Source organism: Cryptomeria japonica, chromosome 2 (genome assembly GCF_030272615.1).
Source record: "Cryptomeria japonica chromosome 2, Sugi_1.0, whole genome shotgun sequence".
NCBI lineage: Eukaryota > Viridiplantae > Streptophyta > Pinopsida > Cupressales > Cupressaceae > Cryptomeria > Cryptomeria japonica.
In genome coordinates, this window is record NC_081406.1 from 522,965 (window position 1) to 540,387 (window position 17,423).

General features: G+C 37.3%; 1 protein-coding gene across 1 annotated transcript in view; it reads right to left on the reverse strand.

Moving 5' to 3' along the window:
* Nucleotides 1-618: 618 nt before the first annotated feature.
* The window catches only part of LOC131073814 (myb family transcription factor PHL7), a 74,449-nt gene continuing 57,644 nt past the window's right edge, over nucleotides 619-17,423 (reverse strand). Inside the window, exons 6-7 of the mRNA XM_058010330.2 lie at nucleotides 1,510-1,579; nucleotides 619-1,417 (exon numbers count right to left, since the gene is read on the reverse strand). Coding sequence (XP_057866313.1) covers nucleotides 995-1,417; nucleotides 1,510-1,579 — 493 coding nt within the window. The 3' untranslated portion in view covers nucleotides 619-994. The remainder of the gene's footprint in view (nucleotides 1,418-1,509; nucleotides 1,580-17,423) is intronic.

Consider the following 17,423-nt stretch of genomic DNA (forward strand, 5'->3'; position numbering starts at 1 on the left):
TGCAAATAACAAACTGGGCACAACGTCAATAGCTTTTTCCTTTTAGTAATCTGTTCACTACAATATGTTTACTTTTTATTTTCCGAAATTGATAATACTAAGGTACTATTTGCAAGTTTTCCTAACAAGTTACCAATTATTTACCAAGACTTCTATCTATTGCAGAAGACTTTGTTTTTGCATGATGTCCTTCCCACATACATTTGTCTCAACTATTTTATGAATATCCCAACTATGAAGAACAACAAAATTTTATCCATGTGCCGATAATAAAAAGCAATCATTAATAAATGCACCATCAGTTCTCCATCCCTAGAGAAGAGGTAGTGAGATAAAATGACAACCCAGAAATGCATGACAAGCAGAATGGAGATTTATTTAGAACAGGTTTAAATAGAATACAAATAAAAAAATAGTAACTAATTCATGCATTGATTCATGGCATAGAAACTTAACATTGTCTGTAATATGAGTGAAAAACAGATTATTTCCAATATGAAAAATGTCTTAGCACAAGTTTCATTCAATTTAAGTGTGATGATGCTTGGTAGATTAAAAAAATAAGGATACTGTTTGTACAGGTTGAACTGTCTTTCAAAAAGCTAGCGACACGAAAAATTAATAAACTACCTCTGATGGCCTGTATAAGCCATCGTAATACTGGCCTTCAACCATTTGAATTAAATTTCCTGTAATCATACAGCCCCAATAATTCGAATAAACCAATGGACCACTGAATAAATCTAAAATTATATGCACTTGGAAATAGTCGCTCATTAAAGCACCATACAATTTTCACAGTTGGTTCTCTATCCAAGAGTAATATTCATGAGAGTTATAAGCAGGACTGTTGCAATCTAACCTTCATCAAAACCTAACATGATAGTTCTACCTTGCAATACTTTTTACTCTCATTGAGAGACTATAAATCTACAACTAAAGCGTGTACCTAAGGGGTCTTAAGATGATGCATATAGTGATTTACAAGGGCTGCTCACTGCAGATCCAAATTTTGCATGTTACTATCTGGTCGAATTCGCTTTGAAGCTGGCAATTCTGGCATAAATTCTGAATCCAGAGCGGACTTGTGATATATCTTATCAGAGCCATCAGTAAATTTTGAACTTCTAAGCTCTGCTATCAATTGCTGTCTATCTGCACTATTTCTCTTAGAAACAGGCAGTTTTTGAAACTCTTCATTATCTTTCTCTGATGTGCTTAAATTTGGCTCTGAACATCCTGCATTAAAATCTACCTCGGAAGACTTTGTTGGGTCCCCCTCAGGGGCTGGATCAGTGCAACCACCTGCTAATGGTCCATGAGTCATAATTAATTTACCTGCTTTTTCTTGTTCCTCAAATATTTTCTTAAGGTATTTTCCTTGTTCTTCAATCCGCAGTTGAAGATTCCTTTGAATCTGCACCATTGCATCAAACCTTCACAATGCCATAAGAATATCCATATGTGCTTAAGCACAAGAAAAACTACTAGATTAAAGGACATGAATACCTCAAGCTGTTCATGTAGCTGCTTCTGGACCTCCATCTGTAGCCGTAAAGCCTCTGTAATCTGCATACCACTATTTAGAAAGAACAGAGTTTTATCAAGTATGGATACTTAGGAGAGTTCTGTTGGGAAGAATGATTTCATCAAACAGACAACCAAAGAGATTAAAATAACTCTTACAGCCTCAATAAATCATGAAGGAAAAGAACTTTATGAAAAGCCCTGAGGATAATCATACTATATCATTGAACCATGACAGGTCAAGGGTCATGTCACATGGTCATATGCTTGTTAGTATTATGTTCATTATTTTATTTATTATATTTCTGTCATTTATGATAGGTGTATACAACGCTTTTTCTCTCGAGATCACCCTCAAAGCATTGTTGAAGGATCAGTCTATTGTCTTTGTGTCGATGCACTGAAATAGTGTAAGCATCCCATGCAATTTGTGAGTGCAGGATGATGTTGCATATTGTTGCACTTGGTGTTGGAGAGATGGAATAAAAGATCTTCTCTTTGGACTGCAGTGAAATATTGTATTTTGATTGCTTTAACAAGTCATAGATTCAAAGGAGATAAACAACTAGAAATTTGATATCATTAATATTGCTTAATAATCCTAATAAATGGATGATTTGACCTGAAAATTAGTCTCATTTTACAAAATAAAATATATATCATAGTTTAGAAATTTCAACTTGGTAAAAACTTGGGAGATGTGAATTTGACTCAGACTAAACAACTTGGTAAAACCTCAACAACTTAAAAAATACTTAACACCTTAAAAGAAAGTAATTTAAAAAAAAAAACATAAATTCTATGCAAAATACAATTAGAAAATGTATCAAATGAGTGTGTAAAATGTCAGTGAACCATCTTCTATTAGATTAAATGTAGAAACAGTACAATATTGAATCATCTTACGCATATAATGGCCAGTCAATAAAAATGATATGTATTATGAAGTTATTTGATGTGTCACTAAAATCATCATCAAAAATTACATTTTTATGCAAGTTAATAGTTACACAATATATCTGAAAGACACAATGGTTACCAAGAGGAACACAACCATCAACCAATTGATGCCTATAACTACCAAAGAATGACAAACAATTAATACATACTTGGATAGCCAATATTATTAACATAACAATAGACATTGTACATTGACTACGTCATCTCCCAAAAAAGAAAAAGTTGTCGTCCAGACGACAAGTAAACATCAAGTAGTATTCGGGAAGACTGATGACAACAGTGTAGACAATGACTTGTATTGTGCAAACTCAAACTTGTAGTGTACTTGAAAATTCAAATGTGGATCTAGGAGCAACACTCCCAATGAGGTCAAGGGGCAGTGCCCCTAGCAAGGTCGAGGGGCAGCACCCTTGACGAGGTCCTGGGGCAACGCCCAAGGTGTGCTCCCTATCACAATATAGGGCAAGGTCAAGGGTAGAGCCCCCACCACCAAGCCCCAAGCCCAAATTAAGACCTTCATAACAACATAGAACGCCATTGTGCACATCATTTTCATGATTTTTTTAGATGCCAAACGCAATGTTGATGATGCCAGAAAATAGCGATTTTGGAGTGTTCGACCAATGTATGTGACATGTCATGAAGAATCTTCTTCGTCATACTATTAAGGAAAGACATCATCGAGTGGTGAGGAAATGTCTTTTGCCAATGAGGCAAATCACTAAGAAATACTCCAAGAATGTGCCTTGGCTAAGAATGTCGTATACACACAAGGGCGTCAAATCGTACGATGCCACAATAATATTGCTTGAATGATGTTACAAAAAATTGCCGTACTATGACATAATGAAAATGCCATACACTATTAATGCTTTCAAACCATACAAGATGAATGCTTGGGGGGCCATACAAGTTGAATGCTTGGATGTCGTACAAGGACAATGCTTGGATGCTGTATGACAAAAACAATTGGAGGCCATATGTCGAGTTTTTGAAGGTGTTGTACGACAAGTTTGTGCATAGGCCATATGACAAATTTTTGAAGCGGCCATTCAAGGTGAATGCTCTTATGTCATACATTGTTGTGGATGAGATTTCGTACACCAAAAATCCAATGCAAGAGTCGCCTTACCTTGCCAAGCCATACAATAGAAATGTTGGCAAGCCTACACCAAATATGCAATGACATACGCTATTAATGGCCTACCATGCATTGAAAAAATTTTGGCATACGATGGGAAGGTTGGAGTGTCGTACGATATGAGAGTGATTCAATCATCGTAGCCGAGAGATTTGACAAAGTTGTATTGTGTTGCTGAAAATGATGAAATCTTTCTCTCACCAAGAATGGAATGTATTGCCACCAAGAATGGTGAAACCCTAGTTTGCCGAGAGTGAATGTGCCACCGAGAACAAGAATAAAAAATGTGATGCTACGAAGAGTAGAAGATATAATATCGTCGAGAGTCAGAAATATAATATTGACAAGAGTGAGAAATATAAAATCACCAAGAGTGAGAATAGATCTCCACTTTTTCAAATTTTTTAATTCTCACCTTTATATTTTTGGCCATTAATTGCCTTTTTTTTTTCTCCATACTTATAGTATTTTTTAATTCTATCGTCTTGATAATTTTTCTCCTTGGCACTTTAATAAACTGGCCTTTGAACTTTATAACATCCTCTAACTCTAATATTTGAATGACCTCCTTTTTTCTCCACTTCCCAATTTTCTTTAATTTTAATTAAGTTGTCCTTGCCCATAATATTTTAATAACTCAAATTTTTTATTTTTTCTCACTTGCTAGCTCCCCTTTAAATTTTTTAATTTTTTCCGACTATTATTTTTTGCTTTCCATTTTCCATCACTCCTAATTCCCTCTTTCTTTTCCTATAATTTTTTAGTGAAGTTAATTTCCCTTTACAATTATTTATATGCCCCACTTTACATATTTTGCTCTTCATATTGTCGAATGCATCATCCATAATTTTACATGCTTTCATCAGTTGCTCTTCAACAAGAGTTATAGCTTCAAGAAAATTACACGCTAATAGAAATACCTCATAGTCCTCCATTTGCCAGTGAAATAATCCACGAATAGAATTTATTTCATCCTCCGAGCATGACTCTAACTCCAAAATTCCTTCATTGCTCAGTTCCATCCGACCTTTGATCTCTTCCCATTCTTCTCTAGACTTTAAATCTAACAAATCCAAGGAAACTGCTTCTTCACCTAACAACTTGATTCTTTAAATCAATTACATACTTCCGACCCTTGTTTTCAATGAAGATTTATTCAATTTCCAGTTGTAATCGGCTTTGGCTGCTACCAACCATCCTCTCGCAAGTAATGCATCATATTCTTTCTTCCTCAAAAAATGACCACAAAATTCAACAAAAATGTCTAGGTTCCATAATTACCTTTTGTCCCTTTAAAACTCCAAGTACTTTAATACCTTGTTGATTTGTGCCCACCAATTGAAAAGTTGGTGTCCAAATAGTTGGCTTGCTGAGACTTCTCCAAGTGTCTTCTAGAAGTACATTCACACCAGATCCACCATCAACAATTGTATTAATGAGATTCCTTCCAAGGATATCCATATTCACCCCTATTGGTTCCTTTGTCATGTTAATCGTAAGTAACATCAGGTCAATCACTTGAATGGACGTTCAGTTATAGGATCTTCATACTCAACAAATTCCAACTGGGTCATAGAATGCACCATCTCATTCTCCCTCAATACAATAGCATTTCAAAGTTCAAGAATACATTGTAATAAATCAACTACTTTAACTGTTATGGTAGTTTGCAATACTTGTCGTGCAATATTTTTCTTGGATTGTTACTGATTTGCTATCGTACTTGTATTTGCATTTGAGTGGCGTCATTCGTTATCCATTGGCGTCGTTCATTATCCATAGCATTATCCACTTCGACCTTTGCTTCATGAAGCCTTTCCTTTTTTGTACATGGGTTTGGGTGCGTTGCTTTCTTTGCTTGGGCACGAGTAATGGCTAGAACTTCATTTTGCCTTTCAACATCAATTAGTTTAATGCTATCTTTTTGCTTCAAACATCCAATGTCTTCATGGTCGCCAGGGCCACACCATTTGCACAATAGTTGTACATTCTCTTTCTTATTCGAGTAGTTTCTCGCAAAGTGTCCCCATTGACTACATTGTCGACACTGTATGATAGGACGTCCTTTGGAGTCATATTGTATTTGATTTCATCCCTGTTGATTTCAATAACTACATGGCGATGCATTAAGTGGCTTTGATAGAGTGGATTCTCCCAATGTGAAGTGTGCTTGTGTACTTCTAGTCTTCAAATTGTACAGGCACTCCTTTATTAAATGACCCATCACTTGGCACATCTCACAAAACATCTTTCTAGGACAATTACCTTTCATGTGCCCCTCGATTTTGCACTTAGTACACCATAATTCATTACTTTCTTTATTGATTATTTTCTCTACCTTTATTTCTTTCATCATTTTCATTGTATCCTATCATAGGGCTTAAATGGTTTTTCAATTCTTCATCACTGCTACCTTTGGTGCTCTCATCATCATTCGTCTTTCGTTTTTGCCGAGAGGATGTTTTGGATTCACCCTCAATGTCCATTGCCAGATTATAAGTATCAACATACGATGATAGAGATACCACTTTCACTTTCTTGCACAGCGAGGGAGTTACTTCCTCAATGAACTATCACTTCTTTAGCCCATTAGCTGGTTGATTCTCCAACTTAACCAACAACTCCTTGAGCCTTCGATTGTAAGCCTGTACATTCTCATTCTTCCCCTATTTGGCGCTATAAATCTTGGCTACGATCTCATTGTTGTCCAGTAGCAATTTAAAATCGGCCTCAAATGTCTTCTTCAGCACGTCCCAAGAGACTATGGATTCATCATCAAGCTTTGTGAACTAGTCAATGGCTATACCTCGTAGCATTGCTAGAAACGCTCTCAACCAATAGTCTTTGTCCTCATGACCTCTTGTTATCAGAATAGTTTTGCATGTCTTGCGGTGCCTTATCAGATCCTATTGTGACATTTTCACACATCACCCCATTGAAATCGGGGACCCCTTCTTTTTTGCTGAATAAACCAAGTCTTTTGCTGTTTGTGTCATCTCCCAACCCTAAGGAGTGAGCTATAAGGTCTTGCTGGTCTAGATTTTGATCTTTGAAGGTGATGAAATGCCTAAGCAAGGAATGGATTCTTGAGGAATATACAGCCTAGACATGATACAATCTTAATATTGTCATCAAGTCGAGAATTGGGATTTTGATGTATCGAGAAATGCATTGTGCTTATTGCTTTATCCTTCCAACTTTGCATTTTGCAAGCTATGACCTTGATTGATACTTGTACTTCACAACATTTCCTTGTCTTTTTCAGGTACATTGCAGGGAGCATGACTTTGGATGTTGAGGGATTGCAAAGATAGAACAAAGAATGCACATGCAAAGGAATGGAAAGATGGATACTTGGCTAAGTGTCAAGATAACCTTCAGAATTGATATGATGAAATGAAAGAGAAACAGTCGAATTTTGGCTAAGTCTACAAGTATTTAGGAGAAATTTGGCTATTTTGATGTATTGAGAAATGCATTGTGCTTATTGCTTTATCCTTCCAACTTTGCATTTTGCTAACTATGAACTTGATTGATACTTGTACTTCACAACATTTCCTTGTCTTTTTCAGGTACATTGCAGGGAGTAGGACTTTGGATGCTGAGGGGAGGACATCATTGAGTGGATGATACCATCATCCAAGGATGGAATGATGGATACTTGTCTAAGTGTCAGGATAACCTTGAGAATTGATATGATGAAATGAAAGAGAAACAGTCAAATTTTGGCTAAGTTTGGAAGCTTGTATTGTCTATTTTAGGGTTTTTACCCTTCAGACTTAGAAATGAGGTCAATAACTTAGGGTTTTGAGAAATTTGAACAAAGCATTGAAATGAGAACCCAAGCTACCAATGAAATTAGAGCGAATTCTGAGGACTTCCTATTTTTATTAAGTAGTTTTAGTAAGTTTCACTATGGCTCGGATTGGCCTAATTTTGCATTTAAATAAACTTACTATTTTTAACAGTGTCTATTTTTAGTTGCACTGTGTCCCAGTTTGCCCTGATTTGATGTTTGGAAGAACTTACTATCTTTAGTAAGTCTATTTTTGGAAAGTTGATCTCTAGCAGCTGGCAAGACAGTGATGGCAGAACAATTCCTCAATATCCAAGTTCTAAATCCAAAAAAGTTGGAAAGCAGGCAGACGATCAAAATTTTCGTTGTTTGGAATTCTTTCTTGAAATGGCAAAGGCACAAAAAGTCTATTCTTGGACATGAAGGAATTCATCCTTCACTGAAAATTCCTCCACTACCTCAAAATTGCACTCAAGGACAAGAGGAGAGCGCATTTCCTTGGTCAAGGAGGATTTTCCTTCCTTGGCAAAATTCCTCCACTACCTCAAAATTGTGCTCAAGGACAAGAGGAGAGCGCATTTCCTTGGTTAAGGAGGATTTTTCCTCCCTATCAAAATTCCTCCACCTCAAATTTGCACCCAGGACAGGGAAGGGAGCACATTTCACTAGCAGTGAAAGATTTTTCAAAAATGCCAAAATTCCTCCTTCCATGCCAAAAAGCACCCAAGTATGCAAAATTCCACAAAAGTGAAAAATTGACCAAGTGTTGAGAATTTCTCTCCTCCGAACTCCAGACAAGACAGAATTCCTGGAAAACAGAAAAATGGTTGTCAAAAAAATTCCTCCTTCGGGACAACACGCCCAAGCATCCGCAGAACATGAAATGGCAAAATTTCACAAGAAAAGGAATTTTCCTCCTCTAGGATTGATATGCGCTCGAGAATTCCTCAAGAATGGAAAAGATCATGAAAAATTTTCTAAGGCAAAGAAATCCTTCAAAATATCCCTTATGTGCCCAAGGTGGAGAAATGACATGAGGCATGGAATTTAATGCTTAAGGTGGCATTTGGCAAGTCAAAGGACAAAAAGGGGGCATCAAAGATTCATCTCTCTAGTTATAGGGCATCATTCCAAGGAAGTTTGAAAAGCATAAAGGAATTCCAATTCCAAAGAATGCCAGTTCAAAGACCTCAAGATTCAAGCAAGAATAAATGAGGAGAATTAACAACTATCTCAAATTTCCTTCGGAAATCCAAGATCCCAATCGGGAAAGAACAAGGAGGAAGAATTCCAATTCAAACATTCAAGGAAGACATTCAAAGTTCCTGAGATCTAGTTCAAGTATGAAATACTTCAAGAATGACAGAATTGTCGATAAGGAAAGATATTCCAAGAAGGTGAATTCCCAAGCAAGTACATGGAAGGAAGAAAATGATCAAGGAAAGATAATTTCAGAAAAGTTAATCAAATTTAGAACCTTGATCACAAAATAATGCAAAATAGAATATTCCTCGTGATAAGTCACCAGGTCCACATGGTGTCCAACATGCTGAGGTGGTGCCCCTTCATCTTCTCCAACCAATCATGTCTTTCCAAATCGTCATGACCAAATTCAATGCATTTGCCGCCAAGGAGAGGGATAGTGTGCGTGCTATTTTGGGTGAGAATCTATTAAATGTTTGATGGAGTGGCAGTTCATTTAATGCATAGTGGCCGCCTTACTTGGAATGATGGATCATTTAATGCAAAGTGGGTGCGATGCCTTATTTATTACCAGCCCACTACTTGGCGCCACAAAGGGTTTATTTTTGGTCAAACCCTAGTTAGGGTTTTGCATCTTGTAACCTCGACCCTTGATTTCAAATCAAGCTTGGTCGTTCATTTGTGAGGGGATCTCTATAAAAGGCCCTACCTTCTCAATTGTAATTTATTAGATAGTTAGCTCATTAGAAGTAGAGAGCTCTTGCTCCTTAGAGTAGAAGTAGAATAGGAGAAGGAGAACACATTGTTGTAAGACTTGGACAAATAAAATTTAATTTCATTGAAGATATGGTGGATTCATGTTTATTTCAACTTGTTGCATGGTGTCCTTCCAATTTCTGAATTGTTAGATAAAGTGCTTCGATTTCAATGGAGAATGTAATGTTTAATGAATTTCCATGGTTCATACTTTTTGCATCTTATTGATTATAAGTTGCAGTGTAAAGTTAGCCCGAACCACTAAATTTGTGCTAAGTTTGATTGTGGATAGTTATTTGGATTGTGCCATTTTGGGTATTCAAATGCACTTTCTCAATGTGAAAATCCTTTAGCATCCATGGAAGATTGAACTAGTTCTTGTGGAGTTGTAGTTGATCTTGGCGAAGTAGAACTTGGTTTATTTGGAATTCATCCATTATAGCACTATCCATTGATATCATTGTCATAAGGAGTAGATTTAGATCCTTCTAACCCTTTCCCCTTTAATTTTAGTTTATTCCAATTGTGTTCGTTCGAAGAAGAAGCATCACGAGATTACAATATCCAATGAAGAAGTTCTAGCCAACATTGCAGAAGTAGTGAAGAACAATTCAAACGTAAGTCCCTTTGTGTTACCAACATATCACATCCAGCCAAAAGAGCTCATATCCAACATAAAGTCACAAGTTCGCAAATGGAACCTTGGAGTCGCCTCTATGATCTTCACAATCTTAGCATACGAGGGGTCTTTGCTCAAGAGAGGATAGTGTCCTTTGGCACTTTATTCTATGTTGGTGTGTGGTCACAAAACACCCTCAACAGAATTGGCACTAGGAGGAGGGCCCCTAACAGAATTTTCACTGAAGAAGAAATCAATTTCTCAAGGAGAATTATCCAGATGAGCCAAGATGGTGTTGCCGCCTAGAGGTACACCCCCTATCCTACAGCCAAATTCGAGATTCAGCGACGACCAAGAAGACATCATCTCAGGACTAAACAATCTTGCCTGGAAATTGAAGAGAAGTGCACCTGAGTACATGCGTGTTTTCTTCGTGTTGCAAGAAGAAGAAGAGAAAGCCATAGAAATCGAAGTAGCAATTGAAACAGCACTCCTCAACCAAAACTCTCCACTAGCTCCACGTCCTCGATAGTTTGAAGAGCTGAATTTGAAGATACACACTAGATCGTATCAACTCATTCTCACCAAAGAGAATCCAAAGAATGTTGAGATCCACTATGAGGACAAAGGAGCTGCAAGAGTTAAAGTTTGCTCCAAAACCAAGGCGTGGCAAGAAGAAGGCTTCAACAAGTCAAGATTCACTGAGCGTAGGAGATCTTACCCGCTTATCCCAAATTCCACCTCAACAACCAATGCAATTGTGCAAGCAATCAGCAAGGCCCTGTTCAAGTAGCAACACCAGCAACTATCCAGTAGCAACCAATTCAAGCAATGGTTGCTTGGCGTCCTCAAAATGCTTCCCCTCTCAAGGCATTCACTGCCTATCATGATATGCCCAAGAATCCGGAGCATTTTTGTTCCATATTCCATGTTAATGATGTTAATCGCACTGTTGATGAGCATATCAAGATATTTTAAGACATTTTCTAGAATAGAGATATCCTTAATGAGGATGTCACCTGCACATTATTTCCATATTCACTAGGTGAGAAAGCATTCTATTGGTACATCAATCTGCTCGTAGATTCAATCGCAACATGGCAACAATTGAAAGATACATTCCTGGGGAAGTTCAGATTGCCTATTTCTCTGCCAGAGATATACAGGCAGTTCATCAAAGTAAGAAGGCAAGAACGTGAACCAATCGGAGCCTTTAACAATAGATTCCAAAGGGCCTATTCTAGGCTACATTCACCATACAATATAAATGATGAGGCTGCTAGATAAATTTATTATGCAGCCTTGGATTGTTTTACCTTCATTTTCGTCTAGAAGGCTCATCTAGCTCCAACTGATCTGAAAGAGGCTTATGTTGACGCTGTCAAGGTTAGCCTTCAATCATCGGCAACTATTGCAGGGACACCCGCATACTTTGGACAAGCTAGTATGGCCAATTATGCCCCTACTATCAATCCAGTTCCCGCCCCTACAAATAAACCGGTGCCACATCCAGAAGCTCCAATGTCACAAATGTTGTCACCACAACCGGTTTATTTGCAGAATACGATGTCTTCATCTAGAACTCAAGAAGAAAAGGATGAGATGAAGGAGTTGATTGAACAAGTTAAGAAGCTGTCAATTGAGGTCAGGTATCTTAGAAATCAGAACAGCCAAATCTAGAGCATGCAAAGGAATTATCAGGCACGTCAAGGTGCCAAATCAGAGATATGTTAGATCTCTCTTATTCGAGTACTCTCTCACCAATTGTCCCCATTCACTACCTTGTCAACTCTATATGATAGGACGTCCTTTGAAGTCATATTGTATTTGATTTCGTCATTGTTGATTTCAATGACTACATGGCGATGCATTATGTGGCTTTGATGGAGTGGATTCTCCCGGTGTGAAGTGTACTAGTGTACTTCTAGTATTCAAATTGTATGGGCACTCCTTTATTGAATGACCCATCACTTGGCAAATCTCACAAAACATCTTTCTAGGACAATTACCTTTCATGTGCCCCTCAATTTTGCACTTAGTACACCATAATTCATTACTTTCTTTATTGATTTTTTTCTGTACCTTCAATTCTTTCATCATTTTCATTGTATCCTATTATAGGGCCTAAATGGTTTTTGATTCTTCGTCGCTGCTACCTTTGGTACTCTCATCATCGTTCATCTTTCCTTTTCGCCGAGAGGATGTTTTGGATTCACTCTCAATGTCCATCCCTCGATTATAAGCATTGACATTCGATGATGGAGGTACCACTTTCATTTTCTTGCACAGCGAGCGAGTTACTTCCTCAATGAACCATCACTTCTTTAGCACATCAGCTGGTTGATTCTCCAACTTAACCAACAACTCCTTGAACCTTCGATTGTAAGCCCGTACATTCTCGTTCTTCCCCTATTTGGCGCTATAAATCTTGGCTACGATCTCATTGTTGTCTTGTAGCAATTTAAAATCAACCTCAAATGCCTTCTTCATCACGTCCCAAGAGACTATGGATTCATCATCAAGCTTTGTGAACTAGTCAATGGCTATACCTCGTAGCATTGCTAGAAACGCTCTCAACCAATAGTCTTTGTCCTCATGACCTCTTGCAATCAGAATAGTTTTGCATGTCTTGCAGTGCCTTATCGAGTCCCCGGATCCATTTTCCATGAATTTAGGGAGTTTCTACCTATCAACATTTGGACTTGCCAAAGGAGTCACCATCTTTCTCAATCGATACACACTCTATGCCTTGGACTTGGTTGGACTATTTTTCTCCCAACGCTTAGGTGCTTCACTTGCAATCACGGCTATGTACAAGTCCTCTACACATCCACTTGTCCCTTGCACTCCAGTTACCTTCCACTTCGTTCCCGAACTCTCTTCTCCCCGAGGTTTTTGGCTTAGTTCCCCCAATTCTCAGTTCTTCTCCCGAGTTGGATAGTTGTCGAGTGTGGCATATGTTATTCTCAAATGCTTCGGTTAAAGACTCTCTTCCTTCTTCGTCATTTGATGTTGTTTGTACAAATGACTATCCTTCTTGGTCGACAAGGTCTTTGTACACTTCGTCCAGGAGTAGTAAGTGTCTGGAAATTTCTTCCCACTCTCCCTTTGAGAATTCTTCAGTGAAGGTTTTCCTCTCTTCCCGACTACGGCTTTGGATAATGCTTCGGTTCATACTTCGTTCTTGAGAAGGGCTCCAACTTGGGAATCGTCCGACTGGAGTTTCCTTAAATGTTTTTCGTAATCTTCTTCGATGTCCTCTTTGTTCTATAATCCTTGAAGATTGTTTGACCACTTGGTTTTGACAACCTTATGCCCTCTTCTCACCTTTATTGAGATCTAAAGGCATGAATCATTTAAATCTGACCCAATTTCTTTTCAAGCAACGGTGCCAAATGTTTATTGCTATATCTGATAAATTAAATATATGAATTAATAATGCAAACGAAAATGCATACCAAATGCAAGAGTAAAATATGTCCTTATTCACAAATGAAATTATCATAAAGAAGACCACAGATGGTCGGCCAAGGATTATAGTTGATCCAACTATTGCCACAAGGAACACAGCCATCAACCATCCAACACTTATAAATACTCAAGAATGACAAACAACTTAATACGAACAATTAATACATAGTTGGATAACCAATTTTATCGAACATAACAATAGACATTATATGCAAATATACGTTTGGTTGTTAATAGTTATGTCATTATCAATATATAATGTGTGGTTACAGAATTTTGTCATGAATATTATAATATGTATGTTGCAGAATTATATCATGAATATTGTAATATGTATGTTGCAGAATTATTTCATCATTATTACAATGTTGTATGTTACAGAATCTTAGCGAATGTTGTATGTTAAATTATAATTCAAATGATGTCAATAATATGAATTGTTATGAAATATGGTATATCAATGAATGGCGATAATGTGATTATCTGATGGAGGCTATTGGGGGGAAATCCCCGTAGTCTAATTCAGGGATTATGATAATCCCTGGTAGGCAGTATATACTGAATATCTATATGCATATATGTATGGCTTGGTTGACAAAGTTAATCCAAGAAGAGACGGATCTGGCCGGTCCCCTCTGGTAGACTTGGATGATGAGATGCATCATCCAAGGCAAGGAATGGATCATATATGAAGGTCTTCCTTGGTATGGCTTGGGTGTAAGAAATTACATCCAAGACAGGAATCGAATTAACTTTCGATTTCCTGGATGGCAATTACATCCAAGACAGGAATCGAATTAACCTTCAATTTCTTGGATGGCTTGGAACCAAGATGGGTCCCAAGAAGGCGAGCTTCACAGCCGCCTAAGGACATGTACCAGTACTGCATTCGTAACCTTTTCATTAAATAAGAATTGAGATTAGTGTTACTTAAGTAATTGAACTTTAATTGCAAATGAGATTAGTTATGTATATATTTTGTTGTGTTCTAACAATCTGTTATGCAGGACAATGATCTCTAACTAGCAAGGGCATTACACTTTGCATCACTTCCTTTGCCTATTTAGATCCCCGATCCCTCACTTCCTTTGCCCTTGCATATCCACAACCTAGCAGTTGCTCACTTCCTTTGACCCCCAAAATCTCCAATCAGCCTATGAGACATTTCCTTTGACCTCCAGAATCCCCAACTTTTCACTTCCTTTCCTCACCAAAAACCCCGAACTTCTAGACAATGACTGTCAATGACCCCTGAAAAGCCCAACCTGGCATATGATTAGACAGGAATCAGGTCAAAGCTCAGAAATCAGACCTGAGATGGAGTTCAGACAGAAAGTATGATAAAATCAAACACAAAATCAGACCTTGAAAGTGAAAATCAGAAATCAAACAAAGGGGAACTATCTATAAATTTAAAGAATGAAATTGTTCTCTTCTATATCTTGATCAAGATTTGTTGGTTTTTCAGGATATGAAGGTTAGCCAAGGAGAGATTCAAGCTATGAAAGACTTAGCAATAGGTGATGAGGATCAGCTCCAGGATGGGGGCTCATCAACTCACATACAATATCAAGATTTCACCACACAAGCAAGGACAAGAGCCTAAGGAAGACATTGCAGCACTTCAAGTCTCAAGTTCGTACAAGCCTGCTGATGGGATCATCATCACAAACTCCAAGCAATATCAACAAGGAAGATCAAACACTTAAGGAGTAATTTTTACAAGTATCTTGAATTTCCTCCGAAAATCCAAGAAGTCGTTGCCAGTATTGCCAGATGAGGTAATCAAAGTTAGGGGATCAACTTGAGCAAGGTCATCATCAATGCAATTTGATCGAGCTTGGAAATGTTGAGTATCAAGAGATATGCCTCATTTACAATTAAAACTTGTGATGAGTTACAAAGATCAAGTAAGCTGAGGTGGCGCCTAGTCATCATTTATCCTGTCACATCATTCTAAGATTAGGCATCCAAATTCAATGAGCCTGACTCATCTATCAAGAAGACAACTTCCACATGTGGGCACAAAGTCCCATGTACCTACCATTGTCATCTATTGGTCAATTATTCAAGGAAGGACATGTGTCCCATAAAATGTAATTTTATCATTGGTCAAGCATTAAATGCTTTGTAATGGGTGTAACATACCCTAATTAGGGTTTTCATCTTTCGATCTTGGCCCTTCATTGTAATGAGAGCACTACATAAGGCTCCACTCTTTCAATTGTAAAGGTTAATAAAGAATAGTTAGTAGTTCATCAATAAGTTTGATACTGTAATGTCCCCTTTTCTTCGAGTGATAATTAAGTAATTAAATGTTAAATAGTCCTAAGTCCTATGGGATTATTTAAATTTAATTAATTAGCAGTTGGACATACTTTATTTTATAAAAAAGTCAATGACAAATTATAAAGTCAAGTCACTTTTGAGGGGGAAAGTAAATTAAAAGAGAAAATAAAGTATTACTTTTGAAAAGGAAAAGTATTATAAAAGGAGGAAAAAGTGCAATGAGGATTCATTCTTGACTTGTTACTTTGAAAGAAACTTTTCCTTGAGAGCTTGAGAGCTTAGCTTGCAAGTTCAATAAACCCTAGGACGGAAACCCTAGAGGTTTTGGCTATTTGGACGAAAACCCAGATCAGCCCGCTTGGTGAATTCATCTCAAGAATTCACAATTGCACTTCATTATTCAGTTTGGAGAGATTCGTGGGGTTTCAAAGTTATATCTTTGCAAGTTGAAATATTGCAAGTTTTGAGCATCATTCTATGTCATTCTAGTATGTACAAACCTATTTATACGTCTAATGTGTAATGGCAGATATTTGAGTTGTATTTGAGCATGTTTGGCCTATGTAATCCTAAAATCAGATTTGTTCTATATATATGTATGCATTTTTTATGTCATGTACGGTTGAATGAGTTCTTGCTTGAAGATATTATCATAAGGGATCATTATTGGCATATGTGTTTGTTGTCTATATTTTTTATAACCGGAAATATAAATCAGAATTCTATGGTTTGGAGCAGAAAACCAAAATGCAGAGAATTAGGGCAGTATTTAGGAAATTATAGTGCATATCCTATTCGGGATATTTCAGTGGTATTAGAGTTGGTGATCTTGCCAGCATGTTAGGGTTTTAGCAATGCATGTCAAATTTTGCAATTGCATGTGTGTCGGATGTTATTCCACGGCAATTTGGTGAATACCCAAATAATTGCATGTCAGTTCATGAGCAATTTATGAACAGGGTTAGCATTGCATGTTATTTCCAAGCAATCATGGTTAGTTGATTTGGGTTGCATGTCAGAATTTATGATTGCATGTTGCTTCTAATCAGTTGCATGTCAGAATTTATGGTTGCATGTTGCTTCTAATAAGTTGCATGTTAGTTTGAAATCAGTTGTTTCAACCACATACAAGTTTATAAAGGTCACAACACTGGGTAGAATTATAGATCGAAGATTGCCACCTACTTTCCTTCTGAAATCAACGTCACATACAGCAAGTGTAAAAAAAGTGACAACAATGGATAAAGGCGAAACAAGTTCATCAAGGAAGGATAGATGGGATAGTATTTGTTAAAGTTTGGATCAGATTAGATATGTGAACAGTTTTTTTTTTGTTTTTTTTTTTACTTAGTTCTTACTAAACTATATGTCAATGAACTCTTGAATGCAGGTTGCTGCACATATGAAGGGAACACAACTTACCGCATAATCTATATGAGAGTCTTTTGTATGAGGCAGATCGATATCTAAAAAGGCTTGCACTTATAATTACTGTACTTACCTTATTAAACTCGAACTGCACCATATTATATACCTTACGGTATAGGCATGTCAATGGACAGACATGCCTCTACGTACGTGGATACATGTCGATGAATAGACATGCCTCCACGTACGTGGAGACATGCCTCTTCATTGCGATGTCTCTACACCTAAGGTTT